At 37.5% G+C, this 21,246-nt stretch overlaps 1 protein-coding gene across 1 annotated transcript in view; it reads right to left on the minus strand.

Annotated features, from left to right (window-relative positions):
- Positions 1-2,926: 2,926 nt before the first annotated feature.
- LOC131689864 (solute carrier organic anion transporter family member 74D-like) overlaps positions 2,927-21,246 on the minus strand; it is a 28,298-nt gene continuing 9,978 nt past the window's right edge. Inside the window, exons 2-8 of the mRNA XM_058975209.1 lie at positions 17,804-18,123; positions 4,856-5,421; positions 4,125-4,797; positions 3,928-4,069; positions 3,689-3,805; positions 3,299-3,621; positions 2,927-3,239 (exon numbers count right to left, since the gene is read on the minus strand). Of these exons, the coding sequence (XP_058831192.1) occupies positions 3,071-3,239; positions 3,299-3,621; positions 3,689-3,805; positions 3,928-4,069; positions 4,125-4,797; positions 4,856-5,421; positions 17,804-18,123 (2,310 nt within the window). The 3' untranslated portion in view covers positions 2,927-3,070. The remainder of the gene's footprint in view (positions 3,240-3,298; positions 3,622-3,688; positions 3,806-3,927; positions 4,070-4,124; positions 4,798-4,855; positions 5,422-17,803; positions 18,124-21,246) is intronic.

Here is a 21,246-nt window from a genome sequence, read left to right on the forward strand (position 1 = left end):
CTTCCACTTCTAGTTTTTCGATCTGTATACATCCTTGCTGGCTTTTGCGAATTGAATGCGTTAAAATGAAAAAAGAAAATGTGACTAACATAGTCGAAATAAAAAAGGAAAAAAAAGATTGGTAAACATGTTCGATCCGCAACATATGTAAACCCCTGAGTGTACTAATTAAGCTAGGACACCGCTTTTTTACAAAAACCCCTAAATAGAATCAAATATCCTCAAAAATGAAGTGTACCTATTGATGCGGGACACAGTGAATATTAATAGATAGACAGTATTCGAAGAACTTAAAACAACTTTGTTTCTACTTACTTGGTGTTATTTATTTTGCTTCTCATTTTCCGAGATATGATTCAGATCGATCCGATATTTATTAGAAAATTAACTGTCAGACGGCTCTGACAAATGAAGCTTTGTCTATTGCTATGCGATTCACATATATCCAGACAACTTGGAATTCTTCGATGGTTATTTGTAGTGGTAGTAAAAAAGCAAAAAAATGCACTGAAAAAAGGAAAAAAAAGCAAAAAAAAAACAAAATATGCAAATGAAAAATGGAAAAACAAAAAATGCACTGATACCATCCTTTTTCAAAATATCGAAAAAAATTCGGCTCGTTTATTTAAAAGGATCATTTCTATATTGAACAATAATTAGGCGACGAAGGGTGAGCTACAAATAACACACCATAACTTTCAAAGTATTCTAGATACATTTTTGGTGTCTTCAGCAAAGTTGTTCGCAAAAGTAAGAGCTACAAATTTAGCAAAGGCATCATTTAAATATAACATCCTAAAAAAATTAATGAAAATATCTGATTTACAGGTGGATTAATCCGTGAACACACTATTTTAACAGAAAGTGCATGTTGCATCCATTTAACTCTTCGAAGTTTCTATTAGCTAAAATTAGCTGTTTTAGTGTTATTATTTGATTGCATGTTTTTGGATTTATTTCTAAAGGGAAAAATCCTTCGCCGTATTTAATGTTAAATATTTCTTTTGATATATATTTTATCTATGTTGCCAGTTTTGACAGGTAATCTCAAAAAACTGCAAAATAATGCCTTTTCAAGCATACAAATATCCATATCTTGGAAACTAAATTTCAGGTTCTGTGTGGGCGTTACGCCTTTCATTTCAAATAGGTTTCGATAAGATCGGTCCTGTCATCAGGGATGCCATTATGCCAGATTTATCTGGCACTCCCTGAGTTTTTTGCAGCTTCCAGAAAAAAACCTCTCATTCTACCAGATTTTTAAACTAAAGAAGTGTTTGCACACACATTTTGGTAATTTTTGGCATATTTTCCCAAATTTATCAAAAATCGATTGATAAATTTTGATAACTTTGAGGTCGCTGATAAGTGACAGATTTTGCCTAACATTTTTAGTTGATCCGCCAGATATTCTTTGAAAAATAGTGTCAACCCTGCCTGTAATTGCTGAGAAACACGAGTGAGAGTTTCCCTCATACATAGGGGAACATGGGGAGACTTGACCAGGTTTTCAGCTAAAGCTGCATAAATCTCTAAAAATGCCTTCAATCCCTCAAAGGTCATTGAGATGTAATGTGCAAAGTTATTGTGCGTCTTCATGATTTTTTGCAGAATTTTTAATTTAATTTTTGAAAAGTTACAAAAGTTTTTCTGCGATAGTTTTTTTTTGGTCAATTCTCCCCATTGCGGGGAGACTTGACCAAGGCGTAGAAAGACGTGACCAAGAGAATTTTGAAAAATAATAACAAAAATAATGACATAAAACATGTTCACACATGAAATCAGTCCTACTATTGCTAACTTTGTTTAATAATACTAAAATATAATGATATATGTTTGAGGTGGGATTTTTTATGGCGTGATTAACATTAACAGTGGATACCAAAGAATAATAAATATCAGGAATTTTGTATCTTTCTTCAGCTAATTGCCACTTTGTCAAGTCTCCCCATAAAATCTTGGTCAAGTCTCCCCAACATTAGTTATTGCGTTCAATGTCATGCAAATTCTAGTAATAACTATTCCAATGTTCCAATTTATGTAAAATCATTTCACTGCTTCACAAGGATTAAGATGGTATATTAGTACATTAATAGTAATTAGTAGTCGAGTAGATATTTCCATAGAAAGTTTGATAAAAAATTACATCATTTAATGCAAATTTATTAATCACATAATATTTTCTGTAAGGAAAGGATTCATTCCAAACTTTTAAAATTACCTTAAGGGATCGAAACAAGTATAAAAATATTCTTGAAAAAAATATAAGAATCGAATAGAAGACGCCATAGCAAAAAATAGAATTTTGCACTTGGTCAAGTCTCCCCATGTTACCCTTCACACATTATCCCAAATCGTCGAGCTGAGTCGACTCTTAAATGCTCGAGCGAATTGTATACGTTTCTTTTATTATCATACATCGATGAATATTAATATGTATTACATTTCCTCTAGTATGTTGGAGCGATAATTTCAAATGAATCAAGTAAACCGAATTAAGCGTCCATAGATTTGTGAATAATACACAAACCCAATGCGTTCTTATTGGAAACTGTGTTAGGGATATTAGATTAACAAGAAATTGTGTCTCTGATCACTCAAAGCACAGGTTTATGCTGTTAACAAAAAATACCCCCAATTGCACTACATTTTCAATAGCATCTCATTAAAATGATCGCATACAATACATTATTGGATACAAGTTACTTGAGTGGAAAATATCATTCAAGCTGATAAAGGTTTATTCCATACAAGTTTGAAACCTTTTACGAAAGTAGTCCGACTGGATCAAACTGCATTTTCTATTTTATTAGCTATACGATTGGTGCTGACGGGCATTATTATCGTCTTAGGACATTAGTAATTGAGGCCTACCTCTGGACAATTTCTTTCATGATAAAATTCACTGATTTTATTTAACTGTAGATTTCCATTTAAAACAGAACGGTTTATGATTCACTAATAGAAAACAAGAAATTCAATATAGTATCATAGGCTAAGTTAATGTACAGTTTGGTCTTTGGAATTAGCTTATTTGCTGATAAAAGTTTCAACAATAACTAAGATAAAGCTACGATGGTCTATCGGTCGTGGCTTCCTCCTCCTTTTCTGCCAGGTCGATTTCCTTATCCTTAACTTCTTCGTCAAATATTTTCAAATCTTTTACGTAGTACCACACCCCACAGTCAAACACTGTCCCCACAAAAACGAACGCTGCCGCTATGAAGTTCAGAAGATACCTGTGAATAGTAAATGACTCGTTATGTTTCACCAATCCGAAAAAGAGATAAACTCGTACCTCAATGATTCTCCGTCGTACAGCCAGCAATTGCCTTTACCCGAACACGTTTTACCCCACACTAGGCAAGTTTTATCCAGGACCAGCCCAAAAAAGATCGGACTCGGTATGAAGGACATCAAACTAAGCAGCATCATTCCGAAGCCCATCGAGACGGTTTTGTCCTTTTCGTCGACGCACCGCACCGACACCAGGAAGTTGCTGGCCCGTCCCGTTGCGCCGGAAAACTTCAGGAAACACATTACCACCAGGAAGGTGATGAATTCTCGCTTGCAATCAAGTGGGCATGGACCGGCCATGGCTTTCCCACCTATTGCGGGAAGCTAGAAGAAGAGATGATAGTTCAGAAAGGGAATCGTACGAATTTATAATGGAGATTGCTTCTCCTACCGAGTTCTCGTGTGTATACGGAAGGTATGTGCTATTTTCGGGTGACCTTAACCTTTCGAACATAGGATTGTGAGCGGAAAAGTTCCCTCCTGATATACACGCGCATTCATCGTATGTCTAAAATTATGGATATAATAAGGTATAAGTTTGTTTGGAATCACTGATAAGATAAAAGAATTCAAGAATTCAGAAATCATGTGATTATACGAGATATACAATGTGGTGAAGAGTTTTCTTACCTTGAGATCACCAATCTGATACTGCTGTTTACAACCAGCATGACAAGCCGAAATATATGTGTTACTATCTTCTCCACAAATTGGTGAGTATTTGACATAGTCACACTGACATGCCGAGTTGCAGGTTGGCGTCAGATCGGTCCTACGAAGAAAACAATCAATATTCAATCAAGTATATTCCGTTGATTGTTACTCACGCTGACGGATGGTTGACGATCACAGAATTTTCGCTCGCAGTGCATCCCAGGAAGGCGTACATCACCATTCCCATCACTGACATAAGCCCTACCATAACATTCCATGCCGCCATGTAGCGGGCCCTAGGTTTGTACTTCGAGATCACTATACCGGATAGCAGAACACCAATCGCGGAGAATCCCAGGGCCACAGTACCAGTTACCAAGCTGGACGTAGACGCCGATTGTTTGTACTGGGTCTCAATGTACTTCGGTGTGAAGATCCAGTACGGCATGTAACCGAAGAAGTAGAAAACCGAAGCGAGGTTGTTCAACATAAGAATTTTGTTTTTCAGCAACCGCTTGAATGTTTTGATCATATCTTTAAACGACGCTGGCAGTTCATCCTCCTTCTTCACCTCACTGAGCTTCATGCCAAGCTTTTTCTTCTCAACAGCGATTCTTTTTCGAACTGCGGCTCTAGGCAGCTGCTTCGGAAACATGCCCATAAACAAGGCAAAGAAACACAGAACCACTCCCAGAACTAACCATCCGATCCACCAGGCACCAAGCCATCGAGGATCTTTATTGGAGATTGTTGGAGTCATCGACGGCGAAATGTACAGCTTCAAACAATACGAAGCAAGAGTATATCCCATGGCTGGTCCAAGCATTCTCAGGAAATAGGAAACACCTGAAAAAGGTCACAAAATTGTAAAAAACAGATTCAAGCAAACGACACGGATACTCACTAACCAGTGCAGGAGTTTTAGATTTCTTGATGTTGTCATCCATATAGGAAACACCCAGAGTGTAGTACAGCGAGCTACCGATACCCGAGATGAACTGAGCCACGAAAAGAATCGCCTGCGGTGCGAAATTACCTTCCTCGGTCTCACACTCAGCCCCCCGTGTGCCATTACTGCGGCAAAGCGTTTTCGCCTTCTGAGCCTCGAAAACCTCCTTGGTTTGGTTCTCATCGTACGTAGCGCCAAATTCGGTGGTCAAAACCAGTGCGGCCTCTCCTGGGCCGTACAACAAATGCGGCAATGCCGTCATCCAGCAAAACAGGACGATCGTGAACAGACCGAACGCTATCCACCGAGGTCGGTGACCCTTGCCGGCGTAGTAGCTCAGAATGGCCGACAGAAACAGCGAACTGATATCGTTACCGACGGAAATGATGCCAGTGTTTTTGCTGGGAATCTTGTATCGCTTCTCCAGCGTGGTAATCGTGCCGTTGAAATAGGCGTAGGTGGCGGAAAATATGCAACCGATGACGCCGTACAGAAACACGTACGCCTTTTTGTTGGCGAATCTGTAAAAATAGATGAAAAGATATAAACGCGTTGGTGTAAAGATTTTCTGGTTCTAAAGAGGGTTTGGGGTTTGAGTAAATAAAAAATCCTATCTTGTTCTATTTTGCCACTCTATTGAATTGATATATCAATATCATATCTAAGAAACAGCTCAATGGGTAGGGAAACTGCGAATAAGTCTCATACTGTGAGTAATGCCGACACTTTCCCCAGAAATCAAAATTACTATCATTTGATAATGACAAGCCAATATTAGTATGTTTGTTTTGAGCATTTTGAGATACATCAATGTCCGACATGTTCCTCAAACATCATAAAAAGAAACAAAACATACGATCGCAAAGTTGATGTTGGTTGTTATTTTTATATAAGGGAGTGCGCCGCAGCGCCACGCCGCCGATGATTTTCACGCGCGCATTTCGTGGGCGACGCCAATTGTATTAAAATGCGCGCCGATTTTATATTTGACCTAAATGTGTGCTGAGTGTGTGAATTCAAGCTGGCTCTTTATGAAACGATCATCTTATTGAATGTAACACTGTTGTGTGATATTTTCCATTCCCAGTCTTCGGTAGATATTGCCATGAAAACGAAGGTGCTTTCGAACAGAACGGTATTTCCGTTAGCATTTCTACTGTCGCCATGCCCGCGAGCAGTATGCTTATTAACTGCGAATACATATAGTCTTTCCCAATGAAGAATCTGAACAAGCGAAACTCAGCAGAATAGGTCAGCAAGAGATTTTAGCAATGCGTAAACTTGATCGAAACGTTTCTCGTTTCTATTTTTTCCTATTACTTCCTCTTCGCGCAGTCAGCCGCGACAACCAACAATCATTCTACGGAAACCACATTAGGGGAACTGTGGGTAAGACGGACAGGTGGGGTAAGACGGACACATGGTTACTTTAGGGATATAACATTAATACTTCAATTGTATTGTATGTGTACCCTAACATTATGGATAACCTTGAACTATGAAACACTTTGTAGGCCTTGAATACTGCTAAACACGTACTATTTAAGCAAATATTGATAATCAATAGTGCAGCTTCGTGCGGATGTAATTTTCAAGTTCCTGATTTTAAGGTTTATCGAGGAAAAAAACAATTTTTTCGCGGATTTTTTCGTTTATTTCGATAAAGTAACTCTTAAGTGACACCTTCGTGGAAAATAAAAGATAAGTTTATTTAGGCATGAATAAGTAAAAATGTTTAAAAAATATGTATACTTTAGGGCAAGATAGACAGTTTTCATTAATTCTATGGATTCATCCTTATATGAATGTCTCGCGTGTAGAAACTAAATTCTAGCAGTTAAACGTGGAGAACCATCCAGTTGGCTGAAGTCTTACTTGCAGTAGACTGCAGGATGTGCGTTAATGTGACCGAGACTAAATACGGAATTCTTAGAGCCTGGAGAAGGTGCAGTGCATACTCTGGCTGTGTGTAATCGAGGAACTGATGTTACCAATTACACACTTAATATATAACTTTCCAGTTTTGTATTAGTAATTGTGACTAATCATTGGAACTCTTTGTATAGCTCTCTATAGCTTTATGACAACGGCAAAAGCGATATTAGACAATACATCATTTCCTTCAATTCTAAATCGAACCCCAAAACGTTATTTTTCGCCACAAATTGAACATATATATTAAGAAGAACCACAATCTATTCAATACATCCGTTAGAAATAGTAAATTTTAATATTGTGTGTTGTGATCATCATTTCTGCAACATGTCCGTCTTACCCCCACCGTATGTCCGTTTCACCCGCAGTCTGGAAAAAAGCTAATATTTCATCGTTTTCTAGTTCTTTAAAAAATGATACTTATTAATTTTTGTAACATAATCCCTCTGGGCACTCGAAAGCCAACATAAGGAGCTACAACATAGAGTATTACATGTTGACAAAAACACGCTCTTACTATGTTATATTTGAGTATATCCTTAATATGTCCGTCTTACCCCCAGTTCCCCTACTTCCCAGCGGACGTAGTTAGGTAGAGCAGACCCGACAAAAGTTATCTGATAAGAGTCGGCGTTGACAGATGTTCTCTTCTCATCAACTACAACTGATACTGAATGCAAGCGTTTGCAGTCTCCAGTATCTTAACTGGCTGCAGCATGGGGTCTTTAAAACAACCAACGCAGTGTGTCAGCAAATCCGCGTAACGCAAGCTCGAATCGGAAGCGACCCCATCTATTTCAACCTGGTTGGTTGGTACATATACTCTCTACTCATTCGTAAAAGGCCCGTCGTAGCCAGCTTGCAGTCATTTGTTTGCTTCAAACTATTTATCAGATCGAATTTTCGATATTTCTGTCACAGTCGAATATCTGGAACTGTAGAAATCTGCACTAAGGTTAATTTTTGCTTTTGACCTGGAAAAAGAGCACGAAGGGTCCGGTTGAGGAGGATGGATACAATTTCAATTGAGGAGTCGATTTTATTTCGACATCCATCTCACCTTCAGGTGAGCCATTGTCTGGGGAAGTCATTTTGCACGGACCTATTACCCAGTACACGTTGGTAGTAGAGATAAGGATGGGAAATGTAACACGGTGCTACAGAGATTTTGTGCTTTTCAAGTGCCCAAGTATAGGTTGTAGATCTCATCAAATGCAACACAAAAAACCTGTCTTAATCCTCCTAGTGGTGCAATTGTGCTTGTCTCATTTGTCCAGACTACGATTCCATGGCTTGTTATGTTCAATACAATAATGGAAATGAATACTACATATTCAGTTCGATTTGCACTTATATACGATGGATCGACAGCCAAGATCTTGAGATACAATTTGTAGACACTGAAATATTGCTTGAAACTAGCGGCGGATCAAGGAGGAAGATCCGGTCCGTTTCATGCATTTTAAAGTTATTTGGCATTAAAAATACAAATTCGATTTTGAAATTTTCCTTTACTCCCCCCTTTGAGAATTTTTCATTTCAGTTTGTATGGGAATTTGCCGTGCGGTCGCACTCCGGAACCGGAAGTCTAATCAATAAAAAATTCAATAGCATGGGAAGGTTGTACCTTTAATTTGAGACCAGGTTTGTTTAAATCGGTCTAGCCATCTCTGAGAAACTGAGGTGACATTTTTCCCACATACACACATACATACATACACACATACATTTTCCGATCTCGACGAACTGAGTCGAATGGCATATGACACTCGGCCCTCCGGGGCGGGATAAGGTTGACGATTTAGTACATTCAAAGTACATTCATTTTTCTGTCGTACCGTACCGTATATTAATATCAGTACTCATCTTGGATAACGGTATCTAGGAAGTTTATAAGAGACGTAACACTGCTACTGATCGAATAAAGATTAACGCGTACACACAGCAGAAGAGAATAAAAATGCCAAACCTCGAAGCGGTACAAGATAATCTAGAAAGCGGATTAACAATATGCTGTATAGCGTTAGGCTGCACGGACTGGGAAGATCGTCTTATCGGTCCGAGAGTCACCGTGCGAATGATCTCCAGAAAAATTTGATTTGATCGTATGTAACTTATGCTTCAACTTTTCGTTATGATTACTTAGGGATTAAAATCTTTTGGGATTAATTTGTTGTTACGTTGACGGTAAGGTTGAATTCCCGTAATGTGATGAGACTTAATCAGGCCAAAACACCACTTTCCATTTTTATAGTACTCCAGGATAAATTTTTAAAGAACAGACATTATATTTTGTCACATAGATTAGTGAAAAAATTGCTAGATCTTGCCTAAAACAGGGTTGCGTAATTCACGATCACTAGAGACCATTTCTACTCGGAAAAAATCCAAGAAAAAAAAGCACGAGTACATGAACTGGACGATTTACGAAAACCATGACCAAGTTCCAGAAATTATGAACAACCTCATATTCATGAATCCATTTGTGTTTCTAAAAAAACCAGCTCGCCACGAATATGATTAATTGTTCCCTGAACATCTCTAGTTTTTTTTATTCTTGTTCTCAAGCTGGGAATATACAGCCGATTGTCAAACGATTTTGATGACTTCCGGAGTTTATTTGCGATTTTTGTGATTTATCATCACGTTACCATGCTTTTTTGTACACGAGTTTACTATCAGATTTTTCTGTCAGACTATCTGGATTTGTATTTATGATTTCAGAATCTTAGTTACGATTTACGTAATTTCTATTCCCGTTATTGTGGTGTTATAGTTATGAGTAGAGTGACTCGTGTTCATGATTCAGGGTTAATCCTAATTTTAATCGCAAGTTATGGATTTGTGTTCATGATTTCAGGAGCTTTGTCATGATTCTATTCACGTTGTCGTGATATTTTAGTCACGAGTAGAGATTTAAGTTTATTTATGTTCATGATGTCAAGATCTTAGTCACGAGTTTTGGTATTTTGGTCACAAGCTGTGTGATTCACGTTCATATTTACAGGATCTTCACGATTTTCGTAATATCTGTTCACGTTATCGTGATATATTATTCTAGAGTTTACTTTCAAATTGCGACACATAAGGTAATGTGACTCATGTTCATGAGATCAGCAATTTTATCATGGTATTCGTAATTTTTCTTCGCCTTATCGCGATCTATTATTTTTTGGTTATTATTTATTTATAATTCTTATAATTCTTTATATTTTGTGAAATAGTTCACGTGAAAATTTTATCACCATGTTGCATGAAATTGAAAATGATTAGGGATATCTTCTAAATGTCACAAACACGCAAAATAAAACCTAAATCATATACTAGGAATCATGATCCAGTTCACGAATCCATGAATCCATATTTTATGATTTCGTGAACTGTTTCATGAGCATGAATAGTAAGTCGTGACTCTTATTCTAGCTGTCATGAACAAGTCCACGAATACATGAATGATATTTTATAATTTTGTTATTTATATCCCAGGCATACATGGTTAGCCGTGACTATCATACTAGTAATCATAAACCAATTCACGAATACACGAATGATTTTGTAAAGTATTTCACGAGCGCGAATGCTCAATCATGACTATTGCACTGGGAATCTTGAACCAGTTCACGAATACATGAATATTTTATGATTTCGTGAACTATCCCAAGAGCACGAATTGTTAGTCGTGACTATTATACTATAGGAATCATGAATTAGTTCACGAGGATTGAATGAGTTTATGAATAAAACTCCGAGTTTGGCGAAATATTCAGAATGTTTTGATTTGTGAACTAATGTTCCAAAATCTATGAATGACATCATGAGTCAATCTTTGGTTTTATGAATAATGTTCATAAAATTGTGAACTAGTTCACGTACAGAAAAGCGATTTGGTAATGACACGGCGGAAATCGTGACTGAAGTTCACAAAACAATTATTTCCACTAGTTAAAGTGTTATGTGTGCGTTACTGAAGGTAAATTCGTCATAATTATAAAACACTTGTTTTTTTCATGGTTCTGTTTCCGCAACGTGAAAACCTGTTCCAGAATTCATGGTAGTTTTTTCACCATTTTGAGAACATTTTTTTTCATGTAACACAACGTTAAATTGAATTGAACATTTGTTGTTGTTTCATTGTCAGTAGACTCGTAGCAATGTTTTGATTGCCATCTATTACCCTCCCCCGTAAAACAGGTCTCATCATTCGTCACAATCTTATATTCCGAGAAATCAACATAATATTTTTAGGTAAGAACCTGTAGGCTGGATGTAATTGTTGCACAGGGCTGTTCATAAACCACGTAGACTCATGTGGGGCCAGGGGGGGGGGGGGGTTCTAGTAAAAGTCTATGTTTGTCTACGAGGGGGAGTCTTTGCAAAAGTCTACGTAGACTTTAATTTTATGTTGTTCTCGTATTACTAATTCAAGGTTTTAGGAATCTTTGAGCCGCCCACCAGAAGATATTAGGTGCCCAACAATTCGTTTTAGGATTATCATAACGACGAATAGCGAAAAAATGTCTAGCAATATCCTTAATTTGATTCAAATATTATTCATAGAGAAGACAAACAAGAAAAATAGAAATCATCACAAAATCTCCAAAAAAACCTGTTCTAATCCACCTAGTGATGCAATTGTGCCTTGCTCATTTATCAAAGCTATGATTTAATAAATGGTTACGTTCAATATAACATTGTGAAAATGTATATTTCATTCTTATTTCACTTTGTACATATGAATGCACGACTGTCACGAACCTGATGAGCAACATGTTGACGTTTACACGCTTGAAACAAAAAAAATATAATATATATTTAGCTTAATCGGCGTGAGTTAAATGTTGTCTTCATGTTAACATATTTTGAAATGCGGGACGGTGGGGGATAGTAGGGGGATAATTAGTGGGAGAGGAGGATGCGTTGAGAACAACCTAACATATTTTGGTATACGGGTGGGAGAAGGGAAATCGGGTGTGAGGTTGGTCTGAGAAGGGGAGGGAGGTAAGAGAGTTGGGGAGTGGAATGAGACGAAGGGGTGGATGGTGGGCTCAACAGGCAACTTCATATTATACCCTTCATTTAAAACTAGGTTAGTGAAAATTGGTTCCGTCATCACCAAAGTAGCTTTAGTTTTGGAATATGCCCAGAACCCGGGATTTTAGGAAATGTAGATGGTAGACAATTTATTCCATGACTCTTTGATTCACCATCAGTGATCTAGGCCAGCGAATCGAAGAAATTTGACATTCATTTCAATAGATTTTTAACCTATGAGGTATTACGATTGTGACCGCAATAACCAACCTGTAACTCCGGAACCAAAAGTCACTACTGAATGAAATTCAATAGCAGTCAATGGTATTACTGTATGTTTCATTTTAAATCAAGACTGTAAAAATCTTTGAATTACTATTAGTGACCTAGAACTACAAACCCATGCAGTTTGTGGTCACATTTTGGAAAATTTTTCACATTTTTACGCGCAACGCTGAACACGTTGAAATCGGGATTTGCTGCGTGTTCATACTCAGCACCCTATAATTCCGGAACCGGAAGTCGCATCAATTAGAAATTCAACAGCAGCCAATGGGAACGTTGTACCTCTTATTTGAGAACAAGTTTGTAAACATCGCCAAAGAATTAGTTGAGAAATAGGAGCGATATTAACTTAGGGCCTTGAAAGTTACACGGGGGCATCAAGCACCATCAGAGGTGACCAATGTGGTCACATCGACTTCGGTGGGTCATGTTGCACACATTTTAATGTGTTTTGCATAATTTAGAGATCATGGTGGTACCAGTTTATATAGGAATTTGATGTATGATCGTACTCTTCAACCCGTAACTCCGGAACCGGTAGTCGGATTAATAAAAAATTCAATAGCGACCGATGGGAAGGTTTTTCCTTTCATTTGAGATTAAGTTTGTGCAAATCGGTTCAGCCATCTCTGAGAAAAATCGGTGAGACTGTTTGACACATACACACGTAAATAAATACATACATACACACACACACACTTTTTACGATTTCGACTAACTGAGCCGAATGGTATAAGAGATTCCGCCCTGCGGGCCTCGGTTACAAAAAAAAGAAATTCATACCGATTGATTTTCTTCACGAGAAAGACAAAAATAATTAAAAATGGTGAGCAAACTGAGGCTACGAAAAGGTATCCATTGCGACAAGAAAATGAAATAATTTTGAGAGGCCCAAAATAAGCATTGACGCGTGACGGACATACTAACAATTTCACGTGTTCGACATTTCTAACCACTAGAGAGAGAAGCAACCAGGTTAGAATAGATAGGAATGTTAAGAAATAATTTTCTTATTCATCACATAAAATTAGAATGTCTAAAAGAAGCACTAAATGAAAAGAGGGTCGGTTTTTTGTCACTTCTTACGAAAAAGGATTTTTGTGATGTAAACCTCCTAGTGTATACCAGCCCCATCTATGATTTTCAGATATCCAATAGACGTTAAATGATTATTCAAATATTTAGTGTAATGTAGAAAAATGATATCAAAATAGAATTTACAAACCCAATGCAAACCACGAGACATTCAAGAAGAGCCATTCATGCTGGGAAGGTATAGAAAAGGGTAACTGATTTTTCTTTGTTTTCTACTGGATTATTCTAAAAGAACTATGAGTCGAGTGATTAAAAAGTACAAGAAATATTCATAACTGCCCGCAAAGTTCAATTGAAGCGTCGAATTGGAACCGTTTCTCATCAACTACACTTTCCGAACATCTCTGATAAAAACTGAATACTAATCATTGTACTTTTGAAGTCACCCTGGAACAAAATCCTAGTTCACAAATTTTACAGGCTCTTGCGCACGCTTATTTTCCTGGTCGATTCAAGTCTGTTTTCACGTAACAGAATTATGGTTTGGCAAGGGATCTGTTGCTTTGGCAAGAAAATCAGTTTTTTGTGACGGATATGACTACGAATTTGAAAGTGTTGAAAATGGTTGTGCTATAAGAAACAGATTTTAAATTTAACTCAGTGTCATGATGTTCTAGTTACATTTTAGCTATATCTAGCCAGTTGCCATTATAGCAAGGACGTGCAACATTGATTCAACGGCAATGGAGTACAGAAGCTTCCATCCCGAGCTTCCAATTTATTTCCCGGGATTTTTGGATTTCCCGGGATTCCCGATTCCCGGGAAATGATGTTTTCTCATTCCCGGGATTCGGGAATCCCGAGAAAAAGATTTTTAATTTATTCCAAAAGGCTTAGGTTCTGCAAATGAAATTCTGTGGGAAATATTTTGATCGGTAAACATTTGGTGTGCGTAGTGATTGCAAATTATGCTTTTTCAACTGATTTGCAGATCAATGGAATAGGATAATTTCGGGAGAGATGCCGCGTCGGGTGAGATGCCGCACTTTCTATATCTCGTGTATAGGGTAACTTTTATACGGTAATATGATATTGTGAGTTTGTCTTTCGAAGAATTACAACACTGGTGATGTAAAATAATCCTTATTATTAACACACGAAAATTTTATAAACGTTTGTGTGCGTCCAGTTGTTTCACGGAGTGCCGAAAGTTGTTCAGTACCACATTAAAATTTCATTTTTTTTTTAAATTGTTCGATTTTTTAAATTGGTAAATCATGTATCGGTTGAATAGCTGGGACCTTTTAGAAGGCGTTCTGATCATGAGCACGGTCATCCATAATTTCAGAGGAAAATGCCGTCGTGCGGCATCTCTCCCATACAATTGGGAGAGATGCCGCATCAAAATTGTGGATGAGATGCCGCACCCGATAGCGGAGGATCCATAGTTATAGAGAATTTTTTTAACATCGGAATGTCATTAAATGAACATTTGCGTTGAGTATAGGTACTTAATAAGGTATATTCACAAACTATCGGACCTAACACAGTGACATATAGGATTATGAGTCTATTTATCTATACATTTAAACGGGCGATACGTATCTAAGTATTAGTTACTTCGGTTTATTCTATAAATTTTCAGGCGTTAATTTTAGTGAACGCATTGATTTGTAGTGATGTCAATCTTGGGATAAAAATGAAAATTTCAACGAATTGATGCTTTTTCAAAATGAATCTTTGAGGAGCAAACCTAAGCTATATAAATTCATTGTTGGGAGAAACAACCAAAAACTGCTTTTAAGGAACCACTATCAACTCATAGATATAAATCGCATAAATATAAATAAATAGTAACCTTAATTCAGTTACTCCAACTTGTAATTTGAAATGTTGCATAAAAAATGTTTCTAGAAATGGTATTACCCCCTTAAGAAAAATTAAGGTGCATGAAACTCAGCTGAATACCCCAACACAAAAACATCAACGATAGCTAAAAATACTTTTGTTCACCATTTTTCAGTTTGTGATCATGGTGCGGCGTCTCACCCGCACATACGGCATCTCTTCCGCAATGACCTTTTTTTTTTAAAAATGTTCATGGAAATTTGATGAATTTTTTTTCGTGACAAAAATCATTTCACAGTATTTAAAAAAAAACCTGTTTTAATCCACCTAGCGGTGCAATTGTGCCTTTCTCATTTCTCTAAACTATGGCACGGAGGCTTTTTATGTTCAACATAATTGTGGAAATGTCCATTACATTCTTAGTACACTTTGCACTTATACACAATGGCATGCCAGCCATGAACTTGATGAGCTACGTGTCGACGGTGAAACACTTGAAACAAAAAAATATCATACTCCATTAGCCTAATCAGCATTAGATCAATGTTATCTGCTTGCTAACTCATTTTGTCATGCGGGGGTGGGTATGTGAGGAGGGCGAAAGTCCTATGAACGAACGACTCCTCAGCTTAAATTGGTATGCTTTGTGATATAGTGGTGGTTTAAAGATGATGGGGTTGAAAGGGAGGGGTATGAGGGCTGGATGGGGTGGTGGTCTGAGGGGTGATTTAAGGAGATTTTTATAGGAGGGGAGTGAACAGTAGAGGGGGGGGGGTGTAACCCCTCTCCGTAAACCATCAACTACGCCCCTGTTAAAATCCAAAATCCTTATGCGAGTCGAAAAAAAAATTTGGCCGGGATTAGGTTGACGTTTTTCAGAGTGATTGCATAACCTTTCTATATGAGAAAGGCAAAAATGTGCCAAAATCCAAAAAAGTGAATTGCCGTCAGATTTTTTTTCGAGTTTGCATCAAATCTCGACGTTTCATGCACCTTGAACACATTTAGCATCAAAAATAAAAATTCTATTTTTAATTTTTTCTATAGTTTATATGAGAAATTTCTGTGTGGCCGCACTCTGAAACCCGTAATTCCGGAAGCAGAATCCCGATCGATCCAAAATTCAATAGCAGCCGATGGGAAGGTTGCACCTTTCATTTGAGACTAAGTTTGGGCAAATCGGTCCAGTCATCTCTGAGAAAAATGAGTGACATTATTTGACACATACGCACATACATATACACACACTTATACACACACACATACACACACATGCATACACACACATGCATACACACACATACAGACTTTTTCCGATCTCGACGAACTGAGTCGAATGGGATATGACACTCGGCCCTCCGGGCCGGCATTAGGTTGACGTTTTTCAGAGTAATTGCATAACCTTTCTATATGAGAAAGGCAATAATGAACGAATTAATATTTTTTTTTAAATAATAATGAACGAATTATTTGTCTGACGCTTGCTTAGTACTTTAACTAAGTTAGTGTCGGATTCTGATGAGACGAAGTCGAAACGCAAATTCAACAACTAATTCAGTTATAGATTTTTACCAAAATTATTCTCCACTAAGGAGAAATATAGCATAATGTATAATGTAACTGACACCTAAATATTTATTTCTCATATAACTATTAGATTCAATTTCATCACTTTATCATCATATTATTTGAAACATTTATATTAATAAGCTATTCAAAATAAAAAATGTTGAGAATCTAAAATTTCAATTCGACGGAAATTGCTGTGCCACGAGCTTTTTCAGGAATCAAAAATCCCACGAATTTTTTCAGAAATCCAAATTACATTTTGACGATTTCAAAATGCATAAAGGTCGAGGTCTGATGTCAAACAGAAATACAAATTTTAAAACAGAAACAAATTTTTTGATACCTTAGTGGTGATAAATAAAAATCTTGACACTTAAAATTTTCTCGACGACAATTCTAGTAAATAAAAATCATCCTTCTTTGAATTTTTTTTTTTTGATTAACAAATCTTTCAAACGGACTGAACTGCAGAACAGAGCAAAACAAAAATATGCTGGGGGTTTAGGGTTCCTACTAAATCGTTGTGAAGGAAAATGTCCTCAAAACTTGGTTTTAAACTATGAAGCCACGTTTCGATTTTTTTAAAATAACTTCACCTTGGGTTTTTAGGACGCCTAACTTAGGATAGTTTACATTTTTATTCAGCTTCTCAACCATTTTAAAAATTTGTTTTCAAGAGAGGGAGAGGAGAGGAGGAGTTCTATGGCTGGCTACGTCCTTTGTATAGGTTCAAATGCCACAAAATTTAAGAAACATATCAATTGGCAATAGATTGGTCATAAAGTTGTTTAATTTTCGTTCAAATGAATTGAAATTAAAAGTTACAGGAAATTGATTTATGTTTATTGAATGCTGAAACATTATGAATATTAAAAACAATTATAATAGAAGATGCTGATGCTGGGAAAAAATTGCTTATAAATTAGAAGCATTTTTTTTACAGAATTCGTGTTTCTAATGTACAAAATCTTTCTAAGCAAATTTTTCCGACTACAATTCACGTTTAACTATTATTTTTAATTATGCAAATGAGAAATGTTGCCCAGAAATATCACGAAATACACAACGTTAAGTATGCTGATACATTGTCTGTAACAGTGTATATTACATCCATATGTTACATATTACTAAATAGTAACAAAATGAGTTAAATCACAAACTTACAAAGCTTTCCTTAAAGGTTCTAAATAATGGACTTACTTTTGCAAATACGGTCCTTTGAATATCCAAATTCCACAGGTTGTATCCTTGGTTAACGGCATATCTTTGAACATATCCTCCAGATCGTCCGGCAACATCTTCTGGAACTCCGCTCCATTTTTTGTCTTCTCACTACTGCTGAAACTTTCATATTCCACTGTACCATTGTTAGCTTCATCTCCCGATTTTTCCGCATACTTCTCGTCGATATCACTATTAACACAATTGACACTTTTCTTCTGATCTTCCATGGCAGATCCCTCGGTTTCTGAGCCCATTCTCGTAGTCACCGCACGTGATATCCGCCCACTCAACAGCACCTACTCTGGCGGGGCGACAGAAATCCTATTAAAATTCACCAAGTCAACCGTTTCACATTTAACACATTTCACACCGGATTCGTCATCGCCAGCAGTAACCGCGAAAGTTGCTTCAGCCAGCGGAAAAGCCAAACAATAATCCTTCACATTTATCGCACCACCGGCAAATGTGGCTTGTATGTGAACAGGAAAGCACTTCACTTGGCACCCTCCGCAGCATATGTGGCAATGATTTTCACGCGCTTAGTCTCTTTTATAATTTAATTACTGATCCGCGAGGCAGCTCGTTCAGCACGCTTCCGTTGCAACAACGACGGCTTTTTTTGATTCTTGGGTGGAAGCTGTGGAAAAGCTAACTCACTCACTCCGAGTAGGAGCGATAGATAGGGCCATCCAAAGAAGATTCCCGCTTTGCAGAGACACAAGCAGCAGGTCGAGTCGAGAGCGTTTAAAGCGTTTGTTTATTCCTCTTTGCGATAAGGTCCGCTACTGCTGACAGCGAACAACGTGTCTAGACCGGCCAAGAAGAAGGCGGTGGATGTGTAACCGAGCTCGAGGAATGTCAGCCGAGCAATCTCAGTGATATATGATAAGGATTGATCTTGTCTTGTAGCTCGTAGAGCAGCGGTTAATTTCCCGCGGATCGTCGTCGTGATGGGTTTGGTCCAGTTGCGATGTTCTAAATTGAGAAGATTTATGAAAAGAATTTATCTTCACTGGCAGGATGAGGACAAATGCAGTTGGATGGAATTTTCCAGTGAAGATTATATGAAGGTTCTACTAATCGTTTAAGTGGTTCAGACCAGATGTTCCGGTTTAGGCGGGACAGGACCGAATTTGATAGACTTGTCCCGGAGGTTCCGGGAAATGTTTCGCATGTTCTTAATCACCAATATTTTGAAATTTTTAGTGCGCAAAATAAAATCTAACAGTTGCATCAGCTGAGAAATAATCACCTAGTTAGCAGTATGGCACACATTTACTTCACTTTGGAAATATTCAAATTATTTATCATGTTGTGTAAGTAATCAGTTTAGATGAGCTCCCAAATATTTTAAAAAGTCACAGTCCACTAAGAAATGTTAACAATATTTATTAATATTTTTTATATTAATTTACAAATTTTTAAGGTCATTCGCCTCTTCGGGTTAGAAAAATATCTTATGAAAAATTTCTAACCCTATGTGCGGGGTCGGAGCTCGAACCCAGGTGCGCTGCGTACAAGGCAATCGATTTACAAACTACACTACGCCCACCCCCATTACAAAATTTATTAAGGGGTTATTGTATTGATTTTGAGTTACAGAGTGCACAGAATTCTTTCGAGGTGCTTCCGTAGATTCACTGTGAGTCGCCCAATTTTTAAAATTTTACAATGAAAATTAAGGAAGTATAATTATATGGAAATTGACTGAATAGAATAATACTTTCTGCATCATAACAAAACTAAAAACAATTTTTTTCGTCGTCAATTGCTTACAACCGGAGGGCCCTTTTCCTTCTTCATTTAGACATTACGTCATATCATGCTTTAGGTCTTTTCCGATGCAACTAACGTAAAAGTCATGTATATCGACGATGGGAAAATTGTAGTAAAGCTATATGATCTGGCACCACTTACTTAAAAGATGTATGTCCCAATTCGGAGAAGTGGAATCAATTACTGAGGACGCATGAAGAGACTACTTCCCAGGTATACCAAATGGTATTTTTATGGTGATAATGTAGGTGGACCGACCCATTTTCCACTACCTGACCCTGTCGTATAAAACATCATGCGGTAGTAGCATTCAACAGCGCACTTTTTCTATAAATCAAGGGAAAAAAATACATGTCCACCACATAATGCAGAGCAGCTCAGATACCAATTTGAGAGGCACCAAACCGAAGGAATACTTAAGTAGTTCAAATCTGCATATAATTAATATCGCCCAACGTTTGCACGAGCTGGCAGGGAAGCGGTGTTAGATGTTACTCTCTGCTCTGACTGTATTACGCATGAGTCGGCAAACGGACTCGTACTAAATGAGCTTGAACAGTCGTTATCTGATCATAAGTACATCGTCTTTAATCATTTAAACGTTTCGCTAGATATAATCGTATATCTCAATCCAAAGTCTATGAACTGGGACCTCTACGATGAGGGTTTGACGACTACGTTTCATGGATATTTTTCAACGATTGAATCTCCAAGTGACTTGGATGAAGTCGTGGATAAAACAAACTTACTCATAGTAGCAGCATACCAAGACGCTCGTCCGCTTCGAGTTATGCGTGCTTCCAGAGGAAGCCTTTTATGGAATATGGAACTTGTTCGGACTCCAAAAGTTACACAGAAGAGCTTGGGATCGTAGACGCAGAGACAGGTCGAAGGCATTTAAGTTGGCTCGCAAAGCATACAGAAATGCCCATCGATACTCAGAATGAAGCAGTTGGAAAAGCCTCTACACAATACTACTACTCAGCTCATTTCGGGTAGTTCTGATTCTTGCGCATTTGCTCGTAGAATTGTGACAACCAAAGCGAGCAAATAGGCAAAGTCTCCGGGAAAGGTGGAATCATTCCAGTTCTACTTCAAAAAAGATATGAGTACTTCAACCAATTTTTTTTTAACCTGTAGTGTTGCAACAGGATTCATTCCATTAGCGTGGCGGGAAATAATTGTTAGGTTCATTCCTAAAACTGGGCGCGAGCTTTAGATCGATCAGTCTGACCTTCTTCCTTCTCAAATCATTGAAACGTTTAAAAAAATAAAAAAAACTATGGGGGTGGGCGTAGCGTATTGGTAAATCGATTGCCTTGTACGCAGCGCACCTGGGTTCGAGTCCCGACCCCGTACATAGGGTTAGAAATTTTTCCTAAGAGATTTTTCTAACCCGAAGAGGCGAATGACCTTAAGGTTAAAACCTCTATAATTGAAATAAAAAAAAAAAAAAATAAAAAAATAAAAAAAACTTTTTCGCAGAAACAAGCAAGCTTAGGAGCTTTGCAGTAGGATACTTCTAACGTTTCAATACTGGGGTCCCTTTTGAAAATTTCTGCTGAGAAATTTTCCCCAGTTTTTAAATGTGAATACCATTCGTTCTTCTGAACAAAATCGCAATATTTTTACACTATCTGATC

The sequence above is a fragment of the Topomyia yanbarensis genome, chromosome 3 (assembly GCF_030247195.1).
Source record: "Topomyia yanbarensis strain Yona2022 chromosome 3, ASM3024719v1, whole genome shotgun sequence".
Classification (NCBI taxonomy): Eukaryota; Metazoa; Arthropoda; class Insecta; order Diptera; family Culicidae; genus Topomyia; species Topomyia yanbarensis.